The 18,641-nt window shown below is 45.3% G+C and overlaps 1 protein-coding gene across 4 annotated transcripts in view; it reads left to right on the top strand.

Moving 5' to 3' along the window:
• CEMIP (cell migration inducing hyaluronidase 1) overlaps nt 1-18,641 on the top strand; it is a 109,814-nt gene that overhangs the window by 80,066 nt on the left and 11,107 nt on the right. For all 4 annotated transcript variants that reach the window (XM_040077085.1, XM_040077087.1, XM_058422334.1 and 1 more), the window contains exons 12-21: nt 1,416-1,591; nt 2,120-2,329; nt 7,621-7,826; nt 9,708-9,777; nt 10,538-10,666; nt 11,372-11,457; nt 14,160-14,291; nt 16,163-16,198; nt 16,286-16,441; nt 17,920-18,100. In XM_040077085.1, the coding sequence (XP_039933019.1) occupies nt 1,416-1,591; nt 2,120-2,329; nt 7,621-7,826; nt 9,708-9,777; nt 10,538-10,666; nt 11,372-11,457; nt 14,160-14,291; nt 16,163-16,198; nt 16,286-16,441; nt 17,920-18,100 (1,382 nt within the window). The remainder of the gene's footprint in view (nt 1-1,415; nt 1,592-2,119; nt 2,330-7,620; nt 7,827-9,707; nt 9,778-10,537; nt 10,667-11,371; nt 11,458-14,159; nt 14,292-16,162; nt 16,199-16,285; nt 16,442-17,919; nt 18,101-18,641) is intronic.

Below are 18,641 nucleotides of genomic sequence, written 5' to 3'. Positions count from 1 at the left end.
TAACAGAGGGTGTTTTTCACATGATCAGATGATTTTGAAGGCAGAGGTGCCAAGGCAGAAGGCACATGTTGTGGCGTGAACTCTGTTCCCACAGCGCAGCAGTCTCAGAGCAGGGCGGAGCACTCACCCTTCCCAAATCCCAGTATTGCCATCAAACTACACTGCTTCCAGCTTCAGGAGAAGAGGGAGTGAATCGTGTTTACTTATCTTTTTTATACATTCAAAGCATCATGATTTGGTTAAAAATAATATTGTTTCAGTGTTCAAAGTCCTCCCCTTGACTTGGCACTTCTGCTTAAGCATAAAGTGCTTTGCAGCGATAGCTGGTCTTCAGGCTTGCCATTTGTTTCTAATTAAAGATTTGAATGAGTCCATGGAAATTAAATACATGCAAGTGTAGCATTCCTTAAAGTTCAGGGTTTACTTAAAGAGTTTATTACTTATTTTTACTGGAATAACACAGAATGGAGTCAGTAAGATGAACCTTTTCCCAACTGACTTTTCTCTGCAAAAACCTGAGGAAGGAAGGAGGTAGTAGGAATATGTTTGAATGAAATTACAGCAAAGAGATTCTTTGCTTTCTAGACATCCCCACTGCTTGGACTTCCCCTCTTTCTGGTCAGGCCAGGGAAAGTTTTCTGTGCTTTTAACCCCCTCCTTGGTGGAGGGAGTCTGTGGAAGATGTTATGAGCAGCTTGGCTTGGCAAAAGGAGGTGTGGCATGGGGCAGATGGAAGATCCCATTGTCTCCAACTACACCAGGGCAGGACGAAGCCTTGAGAGCAAGTTGGAGACATGAGGGTGGATCTAAAATGGAGAGGTTTTGGAGGACAGGGAGTCAGAGGTTTCACAGCCCACAAACTTGGTGAGGGGCTGTGATTGTCCCAAGCCACAATTCTTATGAGGCTTTCTGCCCCCTCTGCTCCTTGCTTGCATCAACAGTCATGGTGCTAGCAGGATCTGACTGATGCTTGCCCAAGAGTAGTGCTGTGGGGTCTGAGCAGCCCTCTGTGTCTTACTGTGGGAAATGCTGTGCTAACCTTGGTGATTTAGACTTTTCAGTAGCTGCATCATCAGGGTTTTTTGCACTGGATGTTCATACACAGCCAGTTGTAATCCAAAGTACACAGTTCCTTTTCAAGGTAGGAAATGTGTTTTGTCTAACAGATTATTGGTTTAACTCCCTGGATAAATGAAGCAACCTAAGACCAAAAATCCCACTTCCTCCATTTTAAATATCTCACCAAGACCTTGGGTGTCAACTGTGCTCCAGCCTTCCCCCCTTGGAGGTGTCAGCCAACAGTTTGTGCTGACTTGGTTGCTCCTTTCATTAGCACTCCGGCCCCACCACAGGAAGCCCTCGGGAAGCCAGCAGCATTGGCAGAGTAATCCTGAAACTGGATCTGGTTCCTTTAGGGAAAGCCACATACCTGCACATGGGCGAGGTTGTCGACGGCGTCGACATGCGGGCAGAAGTGGGGCTGCTGAGCCGCAACATCGTGGTGATGGGAGAGATGGAGCAGCAGTGCTACGAGTACAGCAGCAAGTTGTGCTCCTTCTTTGATTTCGACACCTTTGGGGGACACATCAAGGTAAGGCTGGAGATCTCCGCTTGTCCTTTCCTCCTTCCAGCTACACCTTCACATACCAAGGAAGCCAAGATGCAAGAAGGGAAAAGTTCCTCACCAGCCATTGAGCAAACAACGTGTCCCCAGAGTACAGCAGATCCACCCTCTGGCTGCTGCCTGTCCTTCAGGAAGTGTGTGTCATGCCCCTGCAGACATTGCTCAGCCAGTGAGGCTGGTGATCAACACACCTGAGATAAAGTCTCCACATCCCAATCCCAGTTTTCCCTAGATTCTGGTGCTGCTCAGCCCAGGAAGTTTGATTTGAACCCAGCTGGCTGAAACCCATGGAAAATGACAAATATAAATTGCTTTCCTCCTACAATTAAGTTAAATGTGTCTATGGCAACAGTGAGGAAACCAAAGAGCCACTCTGGTCTCCTTAGCCACCATACACAGATACTGGTACAATGCAACACTTCCTATGCCTGTGCTCCCTCTCCCTGCCCTCAAAAGACTTTTGTGTTTCTTGACTGCTGTTCTTTTGTTCGCCAGATTGGTCTTGGTTTTAAGGCTACCCACATTGAAGGTCTAGAACTGAAATACATGGGCCAGCAGACCATGGGGCATTACCCAATTCATTTCCATATGGCTGGAGATGTGGATGAGAAAGGAGGCTACAACCCTCCAACGTATGTGAAGGATACCTCCATCCACAACACCTTCTCCCGCTGTGTCACCGTCCATGGATCCAATGGTTTACTGGTAAGAACTTCCAGTGTCTGCCTCAGAGATAAAGACAGCAGCAAAAAAACCCCTTCCTCACAGCATGAATACAGCTTAATTATTGCAGAATTATGCATTTTATTGTTAAAACTAATGCCTGACTCTTCCCACCCTGGATATACAAGGAATATCTCAACCTGCCAGTGTGGCGCTGGGGGCTGTGTGTGACTCGGGGTGGACAGAGCATTTGTCTGGGTGCTGCAGTGTCTGGCAGACCAGCCCATCTCTAATGAGTGGTTGGACCTTTCTATAGACACAGAGTCTGCTATTTAAAGAGGATAATCAGAAGCTTTAAATGTGCCTCATCTTTTCTGTCATAAAGGTTTGGGTTTGCAATGCTAGTAAGCAATTACATTAAGCAATCACAGAGCTATGATTTGCTGGAGTTGTACTCCATAACAAGATATCCTTTAGGATAAATCTCTAGAATAACTGATGGTTACCAGAAAAGTTATAGCACACCAGAGATGTGTCAATAACATGTTCAGATTCTCCCCAGATCTAGGGGTGCCTTTGTTTTTGGGGTAAGGATGCTGGACCTGCTGTTTGTGAACAGAGAAGGACTTGTGGGTGATGTGATGGTTAGAGGCTGCCTTGGGCATAGTGATCACAAATAGCAGTTTTCTACTCTTGGAGAAGTAAGGAGGGGGCCAGAAGAACAGCATTTCCTGAGGGCAGAGCTTGGCCTGTTTGGGAACCTGGTTGGCGGAGTCCCTTGAGAGACAGGTCCTGAAGGGCAGAGTAATCCAGAGTGATTGGATGATCTTCAAGAAGGAAATTTTAAAGGTGCGGGGTTTCCCTAGGCAAAGGACTCTCACCGCCTCAGTGAAATGGCAGTGTATTCCAAAAGGAAAAAGTGTATGCAAGCTCTGAAGTGGAGAATTTGTACTGTGAAGAGCTCTGCTGCTATATATAACAGAATTTTAAGTGGAAACATATCATTGGCAGTTGTAATCTGGATGGGCACTGTACATTAGGAGTTCATACCCCTAGAAGTGCCAGCATTGGAAGGGAGAGTCCCAGGCATAATTAAAATGCACAGAAGTTGAACAAAGGGCACTTAAATTCCAGTTCCAGAAGCAGAGCAGCTTTTATCTGCTATTTATGAATCTGAGGTTTTGGGCTTGACCTCTGTCCTTCTAAGTTTATAACATGATCTTGAAAACCTACCAAATGAACGTGGCTTCTGAATTAAAGACACATTTTACTGTATAAATTATATGAGTCATTCAGGGTCGTGCGGCATTTGCCCAATCTGAGGCTGCCAGTAGAGGGGCTTAGTACACAATTAATGTGCAGAGTGGCAGGGCAGCACTTCATTTGTCACACTGTGATGGACTGTCACCAGTGGCACCATAAACACATCCTCTGGCTGCACAGAGGCTGCTCAGCTGCTGAAGAGCTGCAGCTGCTTCTGGGTCTAATGTGAGATCTTCATTCCCTGCTGCCAAACCAAATACCCAGAGCCTGGCATTTTTCTTATCAGCCAGCAGATGGGTTCATGCAGAGAATTTGGAAATAGTTTTGTCTCTTGTGCTTTCTCTGGGCAACTGTGCCAAGAGGGATCCATGGCGTAGGAATCCACGTGCTCAAGCTTTTCCAGCCAAGATGGCAGAGTGAAATTTAGACAGGCTGATGTAGCTGATGAAAGCAGCCTGATTCTCTTGCTGTTATTGAACAACCACAATTCCCTAAATGATCATACTTTGCCTCCGTGGCAAGACACCCAAGAGAAATCTTACAATTTAGGACATTAGTTAGTCAATATAATCCCTCTTGATTTTAATTTATCAAAATGTGTGAATATGAAGCTCTACCTATGCTTGTCTTGGTTTTTTTAACTTCATCATTATTGCTGATGGCTGAAAAGAAAGCCCCAGTGGACTAAAGCAATCTGATCAACTTTGTTCAGTTGCATCACAGAAAATATGCTCCAAATGTTGCATCACTTAGGTGTTGTTTCATGGCTCTGATTCACATCTGAAGTCAGCAGCTCCATGCCTTGATTCGTCAGGTGATCCCACCACAATCTCCTCATCTGTTTTCTGACTCTAATTTCCTTCCTTTCCTCTTCCTTCTCCCCCAGATATATTCAAAGACACCCACATGGGTCTCTGATGACTACACTAGTTATTATATACATTTCCCAGTTGCCTATTATCTCTTTACTTGGACAGCACCACCTGTTTCTACATGCAATGACACCATTCATGCAAACAGAGACGAGCTCTGTCTTTCCCCAGGTAACATTCATTCCCTCTGAGATCAGGTAGATCCAAAGTGTACTTTGCTGAGGGAAAATTTGCCTAAATGATGTGCACAAGCCGCACTTTGGAAATAGCCATAAAAATTCTACCTGGACTGTCAAACCTCAGCATTTAATGATGTCCTTAACATTAAACCGTTGATTTCAGAGGTGCTTCTTGCACAAGTGTCATAGAGCACCTGTGCAAATGTTTTAACAAATGGGAGAAGGGCATCAGTAGTTTTTTACTGTCATTAAAGCAAGCAGGTAATTTACATACAGGCTCTCCCGATTTCTTTGCTGTCACTTTTCTCATGTCACTTCAGAGATGCTCATGGATACTGAAGAGTCTAGGAGAAGAGAGTATCCAGTTATTTCTGGTGACAGGTATTTTTCTGTGGGCCTGCACAGCCTGTTAGAAGAAGCTGTTTCAATGTTAGCTCACCTCATTGACGGGTTATTCTGCACTTGCATGTAAATTCATATTAGCTGAGAGGCACAGAGGGTCCTTCTGGAAACAAATCTATGGAAATGAGTTTCTCACCATAATTATTGTTTTAAAGTGCAATGGTTACCCAATGTTTTCTGCATTATATTGGCCCAAAAACCACCTAGTTACACCACTGTAACCCCAGGGATGAAGCTTTCCTCTGATTCCCACTCTCTCCATTGGATCCCAGCATGCAAGCTCAAGTAGAAGCAGCCACTGGGGAAGGAAATTAAATGAGGGTCACTAAATAGTCTGGCAGGATCCAGGGGAGACCTGTACTTCCTGGAGTAAGAGGTTGTGCTATCTAACAGCTTCAAAGGTATCTGCTTTTCCTGATCCAGCTATACTTCACAGCAATTGTTTTGCCAGGAAGGCCATTATCTGGCTCTAAATTACTCATGGTTAATCTAAGATTGTGGACTATTAGCAAGGTTTTAATCAAAATAAAAATTAAATACATTAGAAGAGTGATTTTGGAACAAGCATCCTGTTTGCTATTTCAGTAGTGGGCTTGTGCATGGAAACAGGCACAGGAAACAAGTCAGAGGTGACTGAGATGGCATATGGGGAAATAATTAATAAAAGAGAGGGTGACAAAGGCCCAAGGGACCTGATTCCTGGCTGATAACTCCCTCTTGGTCTGTGGGCTTTTAGGGATGAATTAGGAGAGCAGGCATTTGCTGCCTCTGAGCCTCTCTGCCAGTGCACAGCCCTCTCTCACCCTGCTCCTGTTCTCGCTCACTGCTCTGGGAGATGGGATCCCCTGAAACAGCACTCCCCTGCCTTGTCCCAGCTGAGTCTGGTCCCTGCAGGTGTCCATGTCCCTGTCCTGGTGCAGTGTTGTGCCAGCTGGAAAGATAAATGGCTGAAGTGGCAAACATTTCTCTAGGGAAACTGCTTCTATCATCTAAATGTCTCAAACCCACGGCTCATGTGTCTTTTTTGTGTTTCTGTCCTGTGAGAGAAAGCTAATAGGATTTGGTGGCAGTTTCTGTGGAATTCTGGCATCGCTGTGGTTCTCCTATGTGCTGGAAACCTTCTGAATGTTGCTCACTCTCCTGAAATGTTCTGTCCTGTAAACCTTTATGATAATAAGGCTGGGATAGGTCATTCGTCTGAGGGGGTACAGTTTAGTACATATGTTTTACAATTAAAAAAAGAAGGTTAAACCTTGCAAAATCTATAATTTTATTAGACCAGGGGAGTGAGCAGTGGATTTCAATGAGGTAGCTTAATGGAATGTACCATTTTGCAGGTCATTTTAGCAGTGTTTAATTTACTGTGATGACTTGTGCTCAGAGATTTGAGTATTTACACCTGAGCATGGATGCTACACAATAGAAGACTGTGTGGTTGTAAGCCGGTAATAGATTTGGCAAGAAAAGTGTTTGTTCTCATGTGAAAACATATTTGTAATCATTTCAACACTAATCCTGGGATTTTATTTGAAATTGGTGCTCCTTTCCTCAGGAATGAGGCGTGAAGGTGACAAAGAAGTCTCAAGCTTGTTTACAAAAGCAATTCCAGCACTTGAATTCCCAAGCACTTGGTCTCTCAGTGACACTGTGATGAACAGGTCTTCTATCCAGGTTATACTGTCCCTTGTCCCCTGGCAATTACTGTTTCATCAGAAGCATTTAGAGGAACACATTTGTGGCAGGCTAACCTTCACTAGGGAGGTTTCATGAGTCCAGGGTGATTGATGGGTGGTGACTGTTGGGAACAGCAAGGGAAGAGCCCAGGAGATCCAGACCTTCCCCTGTTCAATGGAGACCTGAAATTGATTTTCTATATCCCAGATATATCCACTGACAACTGACTTGCTGAACACACTTGCTGCGTGTCCAAGGGGTGCTGCTTCCCATCTTATTCTGTCCTTGAGCTTCAAACTGACATTCCTGTTCTCAGGTCTTCCAGGGATGTGAGGGGTGTTGTTCTGTCCAGTCAATGGTGTCCTGATGTTAACAACATCCAAACCAAAACAGGACAGCATTGATTAACACCAGCTGATTTGTCTCAGGGTCAAGCAAAACTTCTGTCAACAACTTGAAAACAAAGATCAGATCAAACTTAAAACAAGCCAGTCTGTCTGGAAAACAACTTTCTGCCTCTCTGATAGCCTGGAAAAATATTTTTTCATCTCAGCTGCATTTTTGAGTTGCATTTTATGTAGCTGCTCATGTAACTCCATAGCAAATGAATGAGCCCAGATGTGATTTGAACATCTAATTCCTCTCCTCATCCCCCACCCTGTGTTTTTTCCAGCCTCATGCTAAGACACTCTCTGGTTTCACAGGCAAACAAAAGAATGGAACGAGCATTTCCTAGGTGATGACAAATTCTAATTAAGTGTTAGAATTATTGCTTAGGCTATAAACTCTTAAGGGCTGAGAGGGATCTTGCTTTTGGTTTTGGTTATAGAGCCTGAGTTCAAAAGGGTACTGAGGCTCCTATGTGCCATCACACTAAAGTTTGTTCTAATTGCAGTGGCCGAGGCACAAAACCTTAACATTGCCCCTTGTTTTGTACACACAGGTGAAGGATGTGGTGGGTTATGATGCTCTGGGACATTGTTTTTTTACGGAGGATGGGCCAGAAGAGCGCAACACGTTTGACCACTGCCTTGGACTGCTGGTTAAACCCAGCACGCTGCTCCCCTCCGACCGCGACAGCAGGATGTGCAAGCTGATCACAGAGGGAGCTTACCCAGGCTACATCCCCAAGCCCAGGCAGGACTGTAGGTGAGTGGGAGCCTTCCTTTTCTCTTCCTTCTCCTTGCAGGACTTAGACATAACAGACAGCATTCTGTGTATGTGATTATGTAGACATCTGTCGGGGTCTGGGCTGTTTGCCCCAAATTTGGGAGAGCAGTTTCCTTGGGGTCTTTATCCTTGTGTTATTCAATTGCCTGCAGACCTAGGGTTTATTTTTAACTTTTTGCAAAAAGTCCATTGAGATGGTTCCCACCTCAAATATTGTAAATCTTTCTTTCAAAGTGCACAGCCCTGCCTTGTGCCTTGTGGAGTCTTGAACCCAAGGGCTCAGCAAAAAGTTGCTGAGTTCAGAATGGGCCATGTTGTGGGGACATTTGTGCTTATCTCAAATGGCAGCTGGTGTTGAAAAGATTTCAGTATCATCCATTTTGTCCTCAGAACAAACTGAGGTTTTGTTCAAACAAAGGTATTTTTTACATTTTAGTTTCTCAAGGGAGAGAGAGGAATTCATGCAATGCTCTTTTTCACATCTATGTTTGTTTATAAAATACACTTAAGGTCCCCATTCTTAAAAAAGGGTTAATTAACCATTGTGCTAATTTTCCAATGATAATTCATTTAATAGTCACAGGGACATATTTTGTGTGCTATTTTGGAGACTGTTACATGAACGAGCGCTTTCCAATGGAAAAGTGTTTTGGTATTTTGATCTGCCCTGTCTTCCTTTATAAAATAATTCAAAATCTGATCAGAAAAACAGCTCAGCTTGTCTTGCACTGGGCTCATCCAGCCTGGAAGGGCATGAGTACACCAACACTAACCCCAGTGCAGAGGCAGGGGATGAGCACCAGCTGTGGCTCCGTCAGTTTGGGAGAGGGAGTCAAGGAGCTGCTGCTGGGAATCAAAACAACAGGATTGTGCCAAATGACACCACAACCTTCCCAATCCCTGTGGCTCTGAAGAATGGGATTAGGCTGAAAGACAGGACACTGTGGAAATGCACTGTCCTTGCCCGTGCCTATGCAGCAAGAGGTGGTCTATAAATATCCCAAATTTGTTTATTTCTAGGCCAGTCCCAGGCCCAAAATAGAAAAATTTTGCTATGCCTTCATAATAAAGTCAGACAAACGGAAATGCATCAGCAAAATCTGTTGGCCTAAAACCCCTGTGAAGTCCCCCATGGCAAGATTAAAACAGACATAAGGGTTCCATAGGTTCATATCCTGCAGAAGGGCAAATCTCACACAGCAAATTTAGTGGCCAGTCTGCTGGCTGTAAGTGCTGGATGTTCCCCATGCCTGTTGGTTAATGAATTCTGTATGTCACAGGGTGGACAGTGATGGATGGATTGATCTGTCCTCCTTGATGGGAATCTTTCAGTTAAGAGTCTTTTATGTGCATTAGACAAATGGAATGCTTTTGTCCCAAAAGAACTGTGCAGGAGGGTGGGAGCAAATAAAGTTAATCAATCACAGCAGCTCTTGGAAAAGGCAGGTAGAGGGGTGGGCTTGGAAAGCCCTTAATAGGCAATTCTTTGGGTTCCTTGATTAAACAAGTCTCTAATGAACCCAAGGGCTTATGTGGGGACAAAGTTCTTTTCTGTGACTTGTGCAAAAACATATTTACCTTATCATAAAACATGATTGACATCTGACAGCTTCACAACAGGCTTGGAATTGCAGTGGAAATTCCTCATTTAATACTCGGAGTTTTAAAAGATAAGGCCATGTTCTCTGTCAAACCACAGAGGACACGAGGTATGAGACAAAACACATTCCTCTCGCCCCTAGGCAGGACTCCTTATCCGGGGAGGCATCAGCCCTGCCGGCACTGGGGGAGTTTATGGGTGACTCTGGTGCATGCTCAAAGTGTCATTTTTGTGTTATTCTTTGTTTTCCTGACCTGCAGCGCTGTATCCACCTTCTGGATAGCCAACCCACACAACAACCTTATAAACTGTGCAGCTGCCGGATCTGAAGTGAGTGCAAAAGTTTCTTACTGGGTAACAGCTCAGGCCAGTGACAGCCCTGCAAGGCTGAGGGAGGCTCTCACTGGAATAAAATCTGCTTTTGTGACACAGATACTTTTGAGACACACATTAATGTGGCTGGTGCCACCCATAAAAATAATAGTTTTACTTTTGCTCCACACTTCTTGCCACTTGCTGTTTCTAGAGCTAGCTTTAACAAAATTCCAGCGTGCAGCCTGAATAAATTAAATAAATGTGACTGTGGAGTCAAAGAGAAGACTTTGGCAATGATATTGTTGATTGCAGTACAGTAATGGTGCTCCGAAATTTCAGTCAGCCCTAATGCTAATTCCACAGACATTTTTGGTCGCATCAGGAGCCCTTATTGTCCTGAGAAGACATAAAAATAAGAAAATCAAGCCCAAAACAGAGAGATGTGGCCTTTACAAAACTTCCAAATCTTGAATACCTATATTAGGACCCCTTGATAAATTTTTCGGCAACTAAATAAAAATTATTTGATTTTTAAGCTTGGAAAGCCTCACTTTTGCTTCAATATTGATGCCAAAACTCATCCTAAGGCACCCCAAAGAACAGAAGGGTGAATGCCAATGTTCATGTGTGTTAAACTCTTCGCTGCACAGCAATACACGGGTCAATGGCTGAAATCTGTCCTGAAATCTTCCGGCGTACGAATTGTGGTTTGCTGAGCTCTCCTGGGGCCACTGCAGACCAGCAGAGCCTCAGCTGTCCCTCCTCTTTCTCTCAGGAAACAGGCTTTTGGTTCGTCCTGCACCACGTGCCGACAGGCCCCTCGGCGGGCATGTATTCCCCCGGCTACTCCGAGCACATGCCAATGGGGAAATTCTCCAACAACCGCGCGCATTCCAACTACCGCGTGAGTCTGCACGCAACGGGAACGCTGCCCTCGGAACAAACACCATCCCCTGGCTCCAGCTCCCCGGGCCTGCAAGCTATTAGTGCCTGTGCTTTCTGCTCCACTCGGAGCTCCTGCACGCTTGTTTGTGTCTGCAGATAAGGCAGCTCGCGGGCTGGCGCGGGAGCGCTCGGAGCCAGCCAGCACCTGCTCCGCTTGGCTCTTGGGCATCCACAGCGGCTCTCCCCTCCGCTCAGGCTGCTTCCCTGCCTCTGTGCTCCTAAAATACTGCCTCCAGGAGCATCTGCTGGCAGCTCGTCTAATTATGCACCTCAGCTGCCAATGCTGGCAATTAACTGAACAGCTTCTAGAGGGATAAATACGGCCGCTGTTTCTAATCACCTTCTCTGCTTGTTTACTCCTTAGAGTGCCGTGTTGTGGGGCTGTGTGTTACTGAGGGCTTTAGACTGAAGCAGAAGCTTTAGGTGTATTGGAATACATGCAGCTATAGAAAAGTGCAGCTTTGGAAATACGCAGCAATTTGGGGGGTATATGCACGTCTGGATAGTGCTGGCAGCCCTTTGTTTCACATGCTATTAACAGAAACGGTTCTTAGCGTCATGTGGGTGACTTGGGCTTAGAGCAATTGGAGGTAGAGTCTGGAGATGGAAAGAGCTGTAAAATTTATAAATATACTGTGATAATTGCATTTATGTTTTCCTTTAGGCTGGAATGATCATTGATAATGGCGTTAAAACCACCCCAGCCTCTGCCAAGGACAAAAGACCCATCCTGACGCTGATTTCTGGGAGGTAAAGTGTCTTGCATAGTTTAACTTGGAAAACACTTCTCAAAAATACTGACTGAAAACCATGAAATTGCCCCAATCTCACAAGAATCATTGCAATGCCTTTGGGGTGGCTCTATTTGAGGGAAGGTCTTCACTTAGATACACCTTGCCATTTCTGACTTCATCTCTCCATTCTCCTTTATAAAGGACCCTCAATACCCACACCCTTCTGATTTCATCCTCGTTCTTTAGCTCTGAGCTGAGCTGGCATGGATATTACATCTGCTCTAGGGTGTTTCATTGATTTTTGAATTTTTTAGATAAGGAAGAAAAATCACTGCCTCGTCAACTGCCCTTCTGGGCAGGACTTGCTGCAAGAGTTTCTTAGGAATAAGAAATCTAAGTATTTCTTGGGAATGCTATCGCTTTTGTTCATTCTTTTGCTTGTACAGGGAGTGCTTACGTCATGGAGCTCATCATTTGATTTCAGATTTCAGTCTAGTTCCAAACCTGACACTGCAGTAACAACCACAATTAAATACACAGAGTGGTCCTTCATTTCTGCTGCTGTGCACAGCCTCTCTGTGGTATAATGGAGTAATTTAGAAATAATGGAAACCTCTCTATAGCCTGTGTCATATCAGCAGACCTACTGTGGTCTGGTGGCTTCTGAGAGCCCACTCTTTCCCCAGAGCTGGCCCCAGAGGAGGCTGATGAAAGGGCTGCACTTGCACTCTTGTATCTCATTAGAGGTTGAGTCTGGCTGTTGGTTACCAACCCCCAAACATGTAAAAGGACTTAAATACTCTCAAATTCCATAGTTTCTTTCCTAACAGACCAATTGCCTACAGTTGCACCCTAACCTACGTTCCCCCACAGCTGCATTTCTTGACAGAAGAAACCGTGTAAGGAAGAGAAACCTGCTGAAAGCCTCTGCTCAGCAGGGGAGAATGACAACTTTGTCTCCTTCTCATCTCTGGGGTGTGGGTTACCCAGGCTACTGTAGTCATGCACTGGGCAAGCATTACAGAAGTGGGATCCATCTTCCTTCCCAGGGGAGCCCAGCCAGGAGCTCAGATATCAGTTATTCACATTACCCTGGTGCCTTGACTAGCTGCTGACGCTAAAAGAAGTTCAAAAGTGAATTTTATTTACATTATTTTAATGCTCAGTTAATTCAAGTGATTAATTCGATGGTAAAAGTAGCTGCTAAAAAAATAAGTCAAGAGCAGCCTGCTCTTGGGAGCCTGATGCTGCTTTTCCATGCAGCTGAACACGTGCCTTGGGGAACTGCCTGCTGCCACAGGCACAGTTAGTGGTCACAAAAGGCATTTTATGATTTGTCATTTTTCCCTTGCCATACAAGGGCAGGAATGGCCCTTGGAAGCCAAACAATTAATAATGCAGTCATGATTGTGCTTGGGGATTACCCACCAGCATAAACTGCAGCTCAGATTATTTATTCCATTTTCCACTTTTCATGTGTCAAGACTGAAGTGAATAAATGACTAAAGTTAGGCTGGCTGGAGCAAACTGTGAGCAAGGCTGGACAGTGACAGAGTTGGAGAGATTATTCTGCATTCAGTTACAGCATTAAATGTCCAAGTCAAATTCTGGACCCTGTAGTGTTCCTCCAGTTATCATGGATGTGAATGAAATTGGAATCCATCTCAAAATAGATGTACTTAACAATGCCTGGGGAATTCACAAGAGCTGATACTAAATCTGTCTCTGAAAGTAAATTCACAGTGATGAAGCTGCCAAAGCAATATTCATTTATTGGAACCCTATCAGCCTGATGCTCAGTTTTAGATTGATATGATGGCTTATTAAGCAAAGCAAAGTGCTATTGAATATCTGTTAGCAATTTGACAGCTTGGCCTCACTATCCATGGTGAGGAATGAATTTTAATCTCTGGACCATCCGTTGCTGGCACTGAGTTGGATGCTCATCTGTCAGGTTTTCTAAGCTGTGTAGTGTGATGGAAGATTCTCCTCCAACAGCAGAAAGGAGCGTAGTGCCTCAGGACGGAGTAAATGACAGCCAAGCTCAGCATCACCTTGCTCACATCCTGTGGCCCAAGCAGTGGCTGTCAGGGAGCAGCTGAGGGCACACATTGCTGCAGTTCCTGCTTCTGTCTGCCTTTTTTTTAACAAATCAGGCCAATATTTCATCATACTGAGAACTTCAGGGTTAATAAATCTTGTACGTGTGTCCTGTGCAGTGGGAGTAGTGAAGGATGTACTCTCAGACCCTCTCCAAGATTTTTAAATTCCTTTCCACAGCAAGAAAAAAATTGGCAGCGGTGCTCATGGCCACAGTATAGCCGGAGTTAGGAGATAAGAATGCTCAAAAGGGAAAACAAAAGGATATTTATCTAAATAACAGGAACATGCTAAAGCATAGCAGCAAGGGATGAAAAAAATATCTGGAACTTTTGGGAGCAATAATAAACTTTCCATGCTTTCAGCAAATCTATATCAGCAGTACAGTACCAGAAAGGTGAAAGGAAACTTGGAGCAGGTCTTTACAACTGCCTTGCCTGGACCTTCCTTCCCTTGGCAGCTGGGTCTGGCCATCACAGCCTGAGCAGACACGCTGTGTGGATGGCCTGTGGTCCCAAAGCTGTTCCTGAGTTACCATAAACCAGATGTTTAGCAGGGCCATGCAGGCAGCAAGGCTCCCTTCCCTCGCCAAGCTTTCCTCTCTCCTTCTGGTTGCAGGTACAGCCCACACAAGGATGCTGATCCTTTGAAGCCCAGGGAACCTGCAATAATTGAGCGCTTTATTGCCTACAAGAATCAGGATCACGGGGCCTGGCTGCGAGGTGGAGATGTGTGGCTGGACAACTGCCAGTGAGTTTTGCCTTATTTCAACTCACAGAGCTCAGCCTGGTGTTTATGGCGAGCATAGCTGCGGTTCAGACTATTTATATCGCTTTGCACCTTTCACATGGCCAAGATTGAAATGAAGATGAAATGTTAAGCCACCACAGGCATTATTTTACACAAACAAAACCTGCTTTGTCTGAGCTGAGGATCCCTCAGGTTGTTTCTCTGTGTGATGCTGACCAGCATTGGTCACACAAATGGTCACAATACACACACAGACACACAGATGCAAGTAACTAAAAATAAAATCTTTTTTTTTTTTTAAATATGAAAAATGAGGTGCTTTGAAAAGAAAGCAGTGAAATGCACCACCTTTCCTGGCTCCGCCTGGTCACAGATCAGTTTTATGTGGTTCAGTGTAATGCTGAATAAGCAGGTGCTGATGAAGCAGACATGAAACTATGCAGCAGCAAGCAGCAAGGGAGAGAGTCTGGGCTAGTGCTTGTTGTGCTCTTTGAAGGCCATTTCCTGCACTGGCCAGAGCAGATATTTGTTTTGCTCCTGAAAACAGATGATCTTGTGCAGTTTCTGTTTCTGAGCCAGGCTGCTGATATTAATCCTAGTGAAGAGGAGAAAAAGGAAAAAGCCCCTTTACAGGTATATTGTGATAACCCTGGTGGGAATGGCTGCCACGCTGATACCTGGTGTCCAATTCCCAGCCAGAGCTGCCTCACCCTCGAGTGATCCAAACCCCTTAAAGCAACCAGAGGGATAAGCTGGCAGTAGTGACCTGGTGAGAACCGGGCTGTAGCAGAACACTCAGAAATGTCGCATTGAGCAACACAGTTTGTGTTTCTCATGGCCCACAAGAATCCAGCCGTGCCACGGCCAGCAAGGGTTGTCCTCGCAGACCCCACTCAGGTCACATCTGCATTGCTGATGGAGCAGAGGCAGCACGTGGAAGGTGCCAAAACACCAAGTGCTTTATGAGTTTCCAGCAGCAAATCTCTGAGTGTGTGTGAATTGGAGGAAGCAGCCATCAGGCTGCAATCGTCTTTACAGCCATTTCCATTTCTATTTCTCCAGAAAGACTTATGTATCCTATTAACAGGGCCAGCGTTAATGTGGCCTGCAGGGAGGAGATAGGGTGGGAAGGGCTGCCACCTACAGACAGCAGCACAGTGAGGGGATCTGCTCCCAAACCACTGCCAGGATCAGTGACAGACGGGGGATGTGATGCCGGTGTGAAGACACCATCCAGACTTACTCAAACTATCAATTCACTATAGCATTTCTCTAAGCAGGAGTCAAGGACCAATATCTGTGGTTTTTCTTATCTTGAAATTTCGGCAAAATAGAAAGATACTCTAATTTTTTCTTTTATTTTTAATAAGGAAGCTCTGATCTCTGTATTGCTATTGAGGAAAGAGGAGTAAAGCTGCTCTTTTTTTATGCCTTGCAAAGCACTTTTATGGAAGCAGTTTGTGGAACATGAAGACAGGGAAGCACAGTGTGTAAGGCAAAGCACCATCAAATAATAAAAGCTGGTTAGAGTGCGAGATAAGCATAATTTTTTATCTACCTGAGAAAAGTGTGTGATCATTAGACAAAGGGATAAAGCTTTATCAGGCAAGTAAACTATGGCTAGTAATCACCATCTTAACCCCAGCTGGAGCAATCAGGTGCGTGTCTGCTGCTTCATGTGATCTGCAAGATGTGCCAAAAGAGATCTTCTAAAACTGGGCAGGGAACAAGTCTGGAAAAACCCAAATTCCCCCTGACCACTGTACAGTAATTAATCCCTGCTGTCATCCACTAGTTTGCTTGTTATAGTTTGACATGATAAACCGAAACAACCCCAAATCTCTTGTGAAGCACCTCTCTTCTCTTGGCAGGTTTGCTGACAATGGCATTGGCCTGACCTTGGCGAGGTAAGCGTGGCACAGGCTGTGTGGCAGCCTGGCACAGCGTGGGGCTGGGCGTGAGCAGCCCCCTCACCTCCAGCCCTTTCTTCTCAGTGGTGGGACCTTCCCTCACGATGACGGCTCAAAGCAGGAAATCAAGAACAGCCTGTTTGTTGGTGAGAGCGGAAATCTGGGCACGGAGACGATGGACAATGAGATCTGGGGGCCTGGAGGTCTGGACCACAGGGGAAGGACCCTGCCCATCGGCCCGTAAGTTGAGCTCAGCACATCAAAGCACTCACAGTTCCCACTCCCAGCACAAACCCCAGCCCAGTGTGGTTTCCTCAGTCTGCTCAGTTTAATAACCATGACACAGAAAGGATTTCATTTCATTTCATATCTCCCAATCCCAGAGTCCTCACTGTGCAGCTGCTGCTGCCAGGTACATCCTTGAAGGCTGCCAAGACAGATCAAGCTCCTCTTTCCTTCACCCTCCTCTTTGCAAGGGGATTTGAGAGGACAGCAAGAGCTACTCTGTGCTAGCAGGGCACCTCTGTACCTGTGATCAGCAGTGCTGAGCAATGTGCTGAGCTCCATCAGCTGCCAGGAAGGCTCATAGGAGCCCCTTCCTAGGCATGCACGTGGTCATGGCTGTGCTCAGTGCTGCTGTTTACTGCTGCTGCACCTACTAAGGACTTTGATGCTTTTGTTAAGCAGTCCTGAAATGGTCAGTGAACTTCTTGTGTGGCCTCTTCCCAGGCCTTAGTCCTATAGATTAGTTTGCAAATGCAAGGTTTTTGCTTCATAAAAACCCAGTTATCCTAACAGTGGCCCAACAGCTAATGAATGGTTTTCTGCCATATTTCAGGCCTCAATTTTGCTGCCAGCAAAAGTGCTGGAGACTTATTATAAGCTATGCCAATAATGAAAACCCATTCTGCTATGACTCTCCTGATATCCTTTACACATGTATGTATGTGGACACACCTCATCTTGGATGTTGTATGCAGAAACTGAGAACAAATGCACTGGAGCAGGCAGGAGTTCTCTAAGGGATAATTTGAGGAAGAGATCAAATTTATTTATCATAAGTGAAATTTGAAATGTCTTATCTTAGCCTCTTAATGACCTTAAGCATCTTGTTCATTTAATTGGTGTGAAAATGGTGTCTTCTTGACCTTGCAGATGATACCAGAAAAGGCTGATAAAGATTTATTAACCTGCCCCTTCAACTCTTAGCTCCATAGACTGTAGGACCTTTCCTTGTTTTCAAAAATATTTTTTTTAATTGCAGTTGATTTGCAATGCTTGTCTCCAAATCCCTTTGAAAGATGTGGTGGGACTTCTTTTAGCCCAGCCATTACTCAGCCCAAGGAGTCTGCACAGCTCTGCTGAGTTTCAGGTTTCACTGCTGCAGAACTCATTTCTGACGGCAAACACGAATTTATTCATCTTTAGGTCAATCCTTTGGCATTGCTGTTACTTCCTTCCCTGGAGAAGTACAGACTAAATAAAGATGATCTGTTCAACACGAGAGAACTTGAGCTGAACTTGCAAGGATAAGAGGACTTTACAGAGCTGAAAAGAAGGGAAATCCCTTCTCTTCCAAAGCAGGAACTTAGGAGTCATCCTACGGGCTGCACGAAATGAAAGCAGCCACAAAACAAGCTCTGCGGGACAGTGCGCGTCTCGAACACATCTCCCCTGATGCTGACGCGTCCTGACCAAGTCTCTCGAATGTGTTTCAGGGACTTTCCCATCCGAGGGATTCAGTTCTACGACGGGCCCATCAACGTCCAGAACTGCACGTTCCGCAAGTTCGCGGCGCTGGACGGGCGGCACACGAGTGCCCTCGCCTTCCGCCTCAACAACGCCTGGCAGAGCTGCCCCAACAACAACGTCACCGCCATCCGCTTCGAGGATGTCCCCGTGAGTCACCCCCCAGGGAGCCCTCTGTGCCTCGGGAGCGGGGCTCTGGGCAAAGGGGGGAAAATGTAAGGCCTGGCCGATTGTCTTTGCCAGACGTCTCGTAGCAAAGGGAAAGAGGAGATATGATGGGTGAAAAAGAAACGAGAAAATCCGGTCGCCTGTCAGGTTTGCAGCAAAGCAGATGTAGGCGTCTGTTAAAATAAATAAATTAATAAATATGGCAACATTGACGTGAAAATAATTTCCATTTCTGTACGACTCAGAAACTGAAGAATCAGCCCCCCTTTTATTTTCAACGGTGGTATAATATTAAAGCAACAGAAGGAAGTCTGTTCTGGAAGGCCCGACTGACCTAGAAGCAGAAAATACTGATTTTGGGGAACAGCCAGTGAAACTGAGCTGATGCAGGATAATTCTGCAGCCCTGCACACCAGGGTAATTCCAGACTCCAGTTCTCCAGACATAAATGAGAGCAGAGTCCAGCCAAAAGGGGTTTGCCAAATTTTGAATTACAGTATGAACCTCTGGGTGCTGGTCTGAA

Source organism: Hirundo rustica, chromosome 13 (genome assembly GCF_015227805.2).
Source record: "Hirundo rustica isolate bHirRus1 chromosome 13, bHirRus1.pri.v3, whole genome shotgun sequence".
NCBI classification, from domain to species: domain Eukaryota; kingdom Metazoa; phylum Chordata; class Aves; order Passeriformes; family Hirundinidae; genus Hirundo; species Hirundo rustica.
This window is presented reverse-complemented; position numbering and strand designations above follow the sequence as displayed.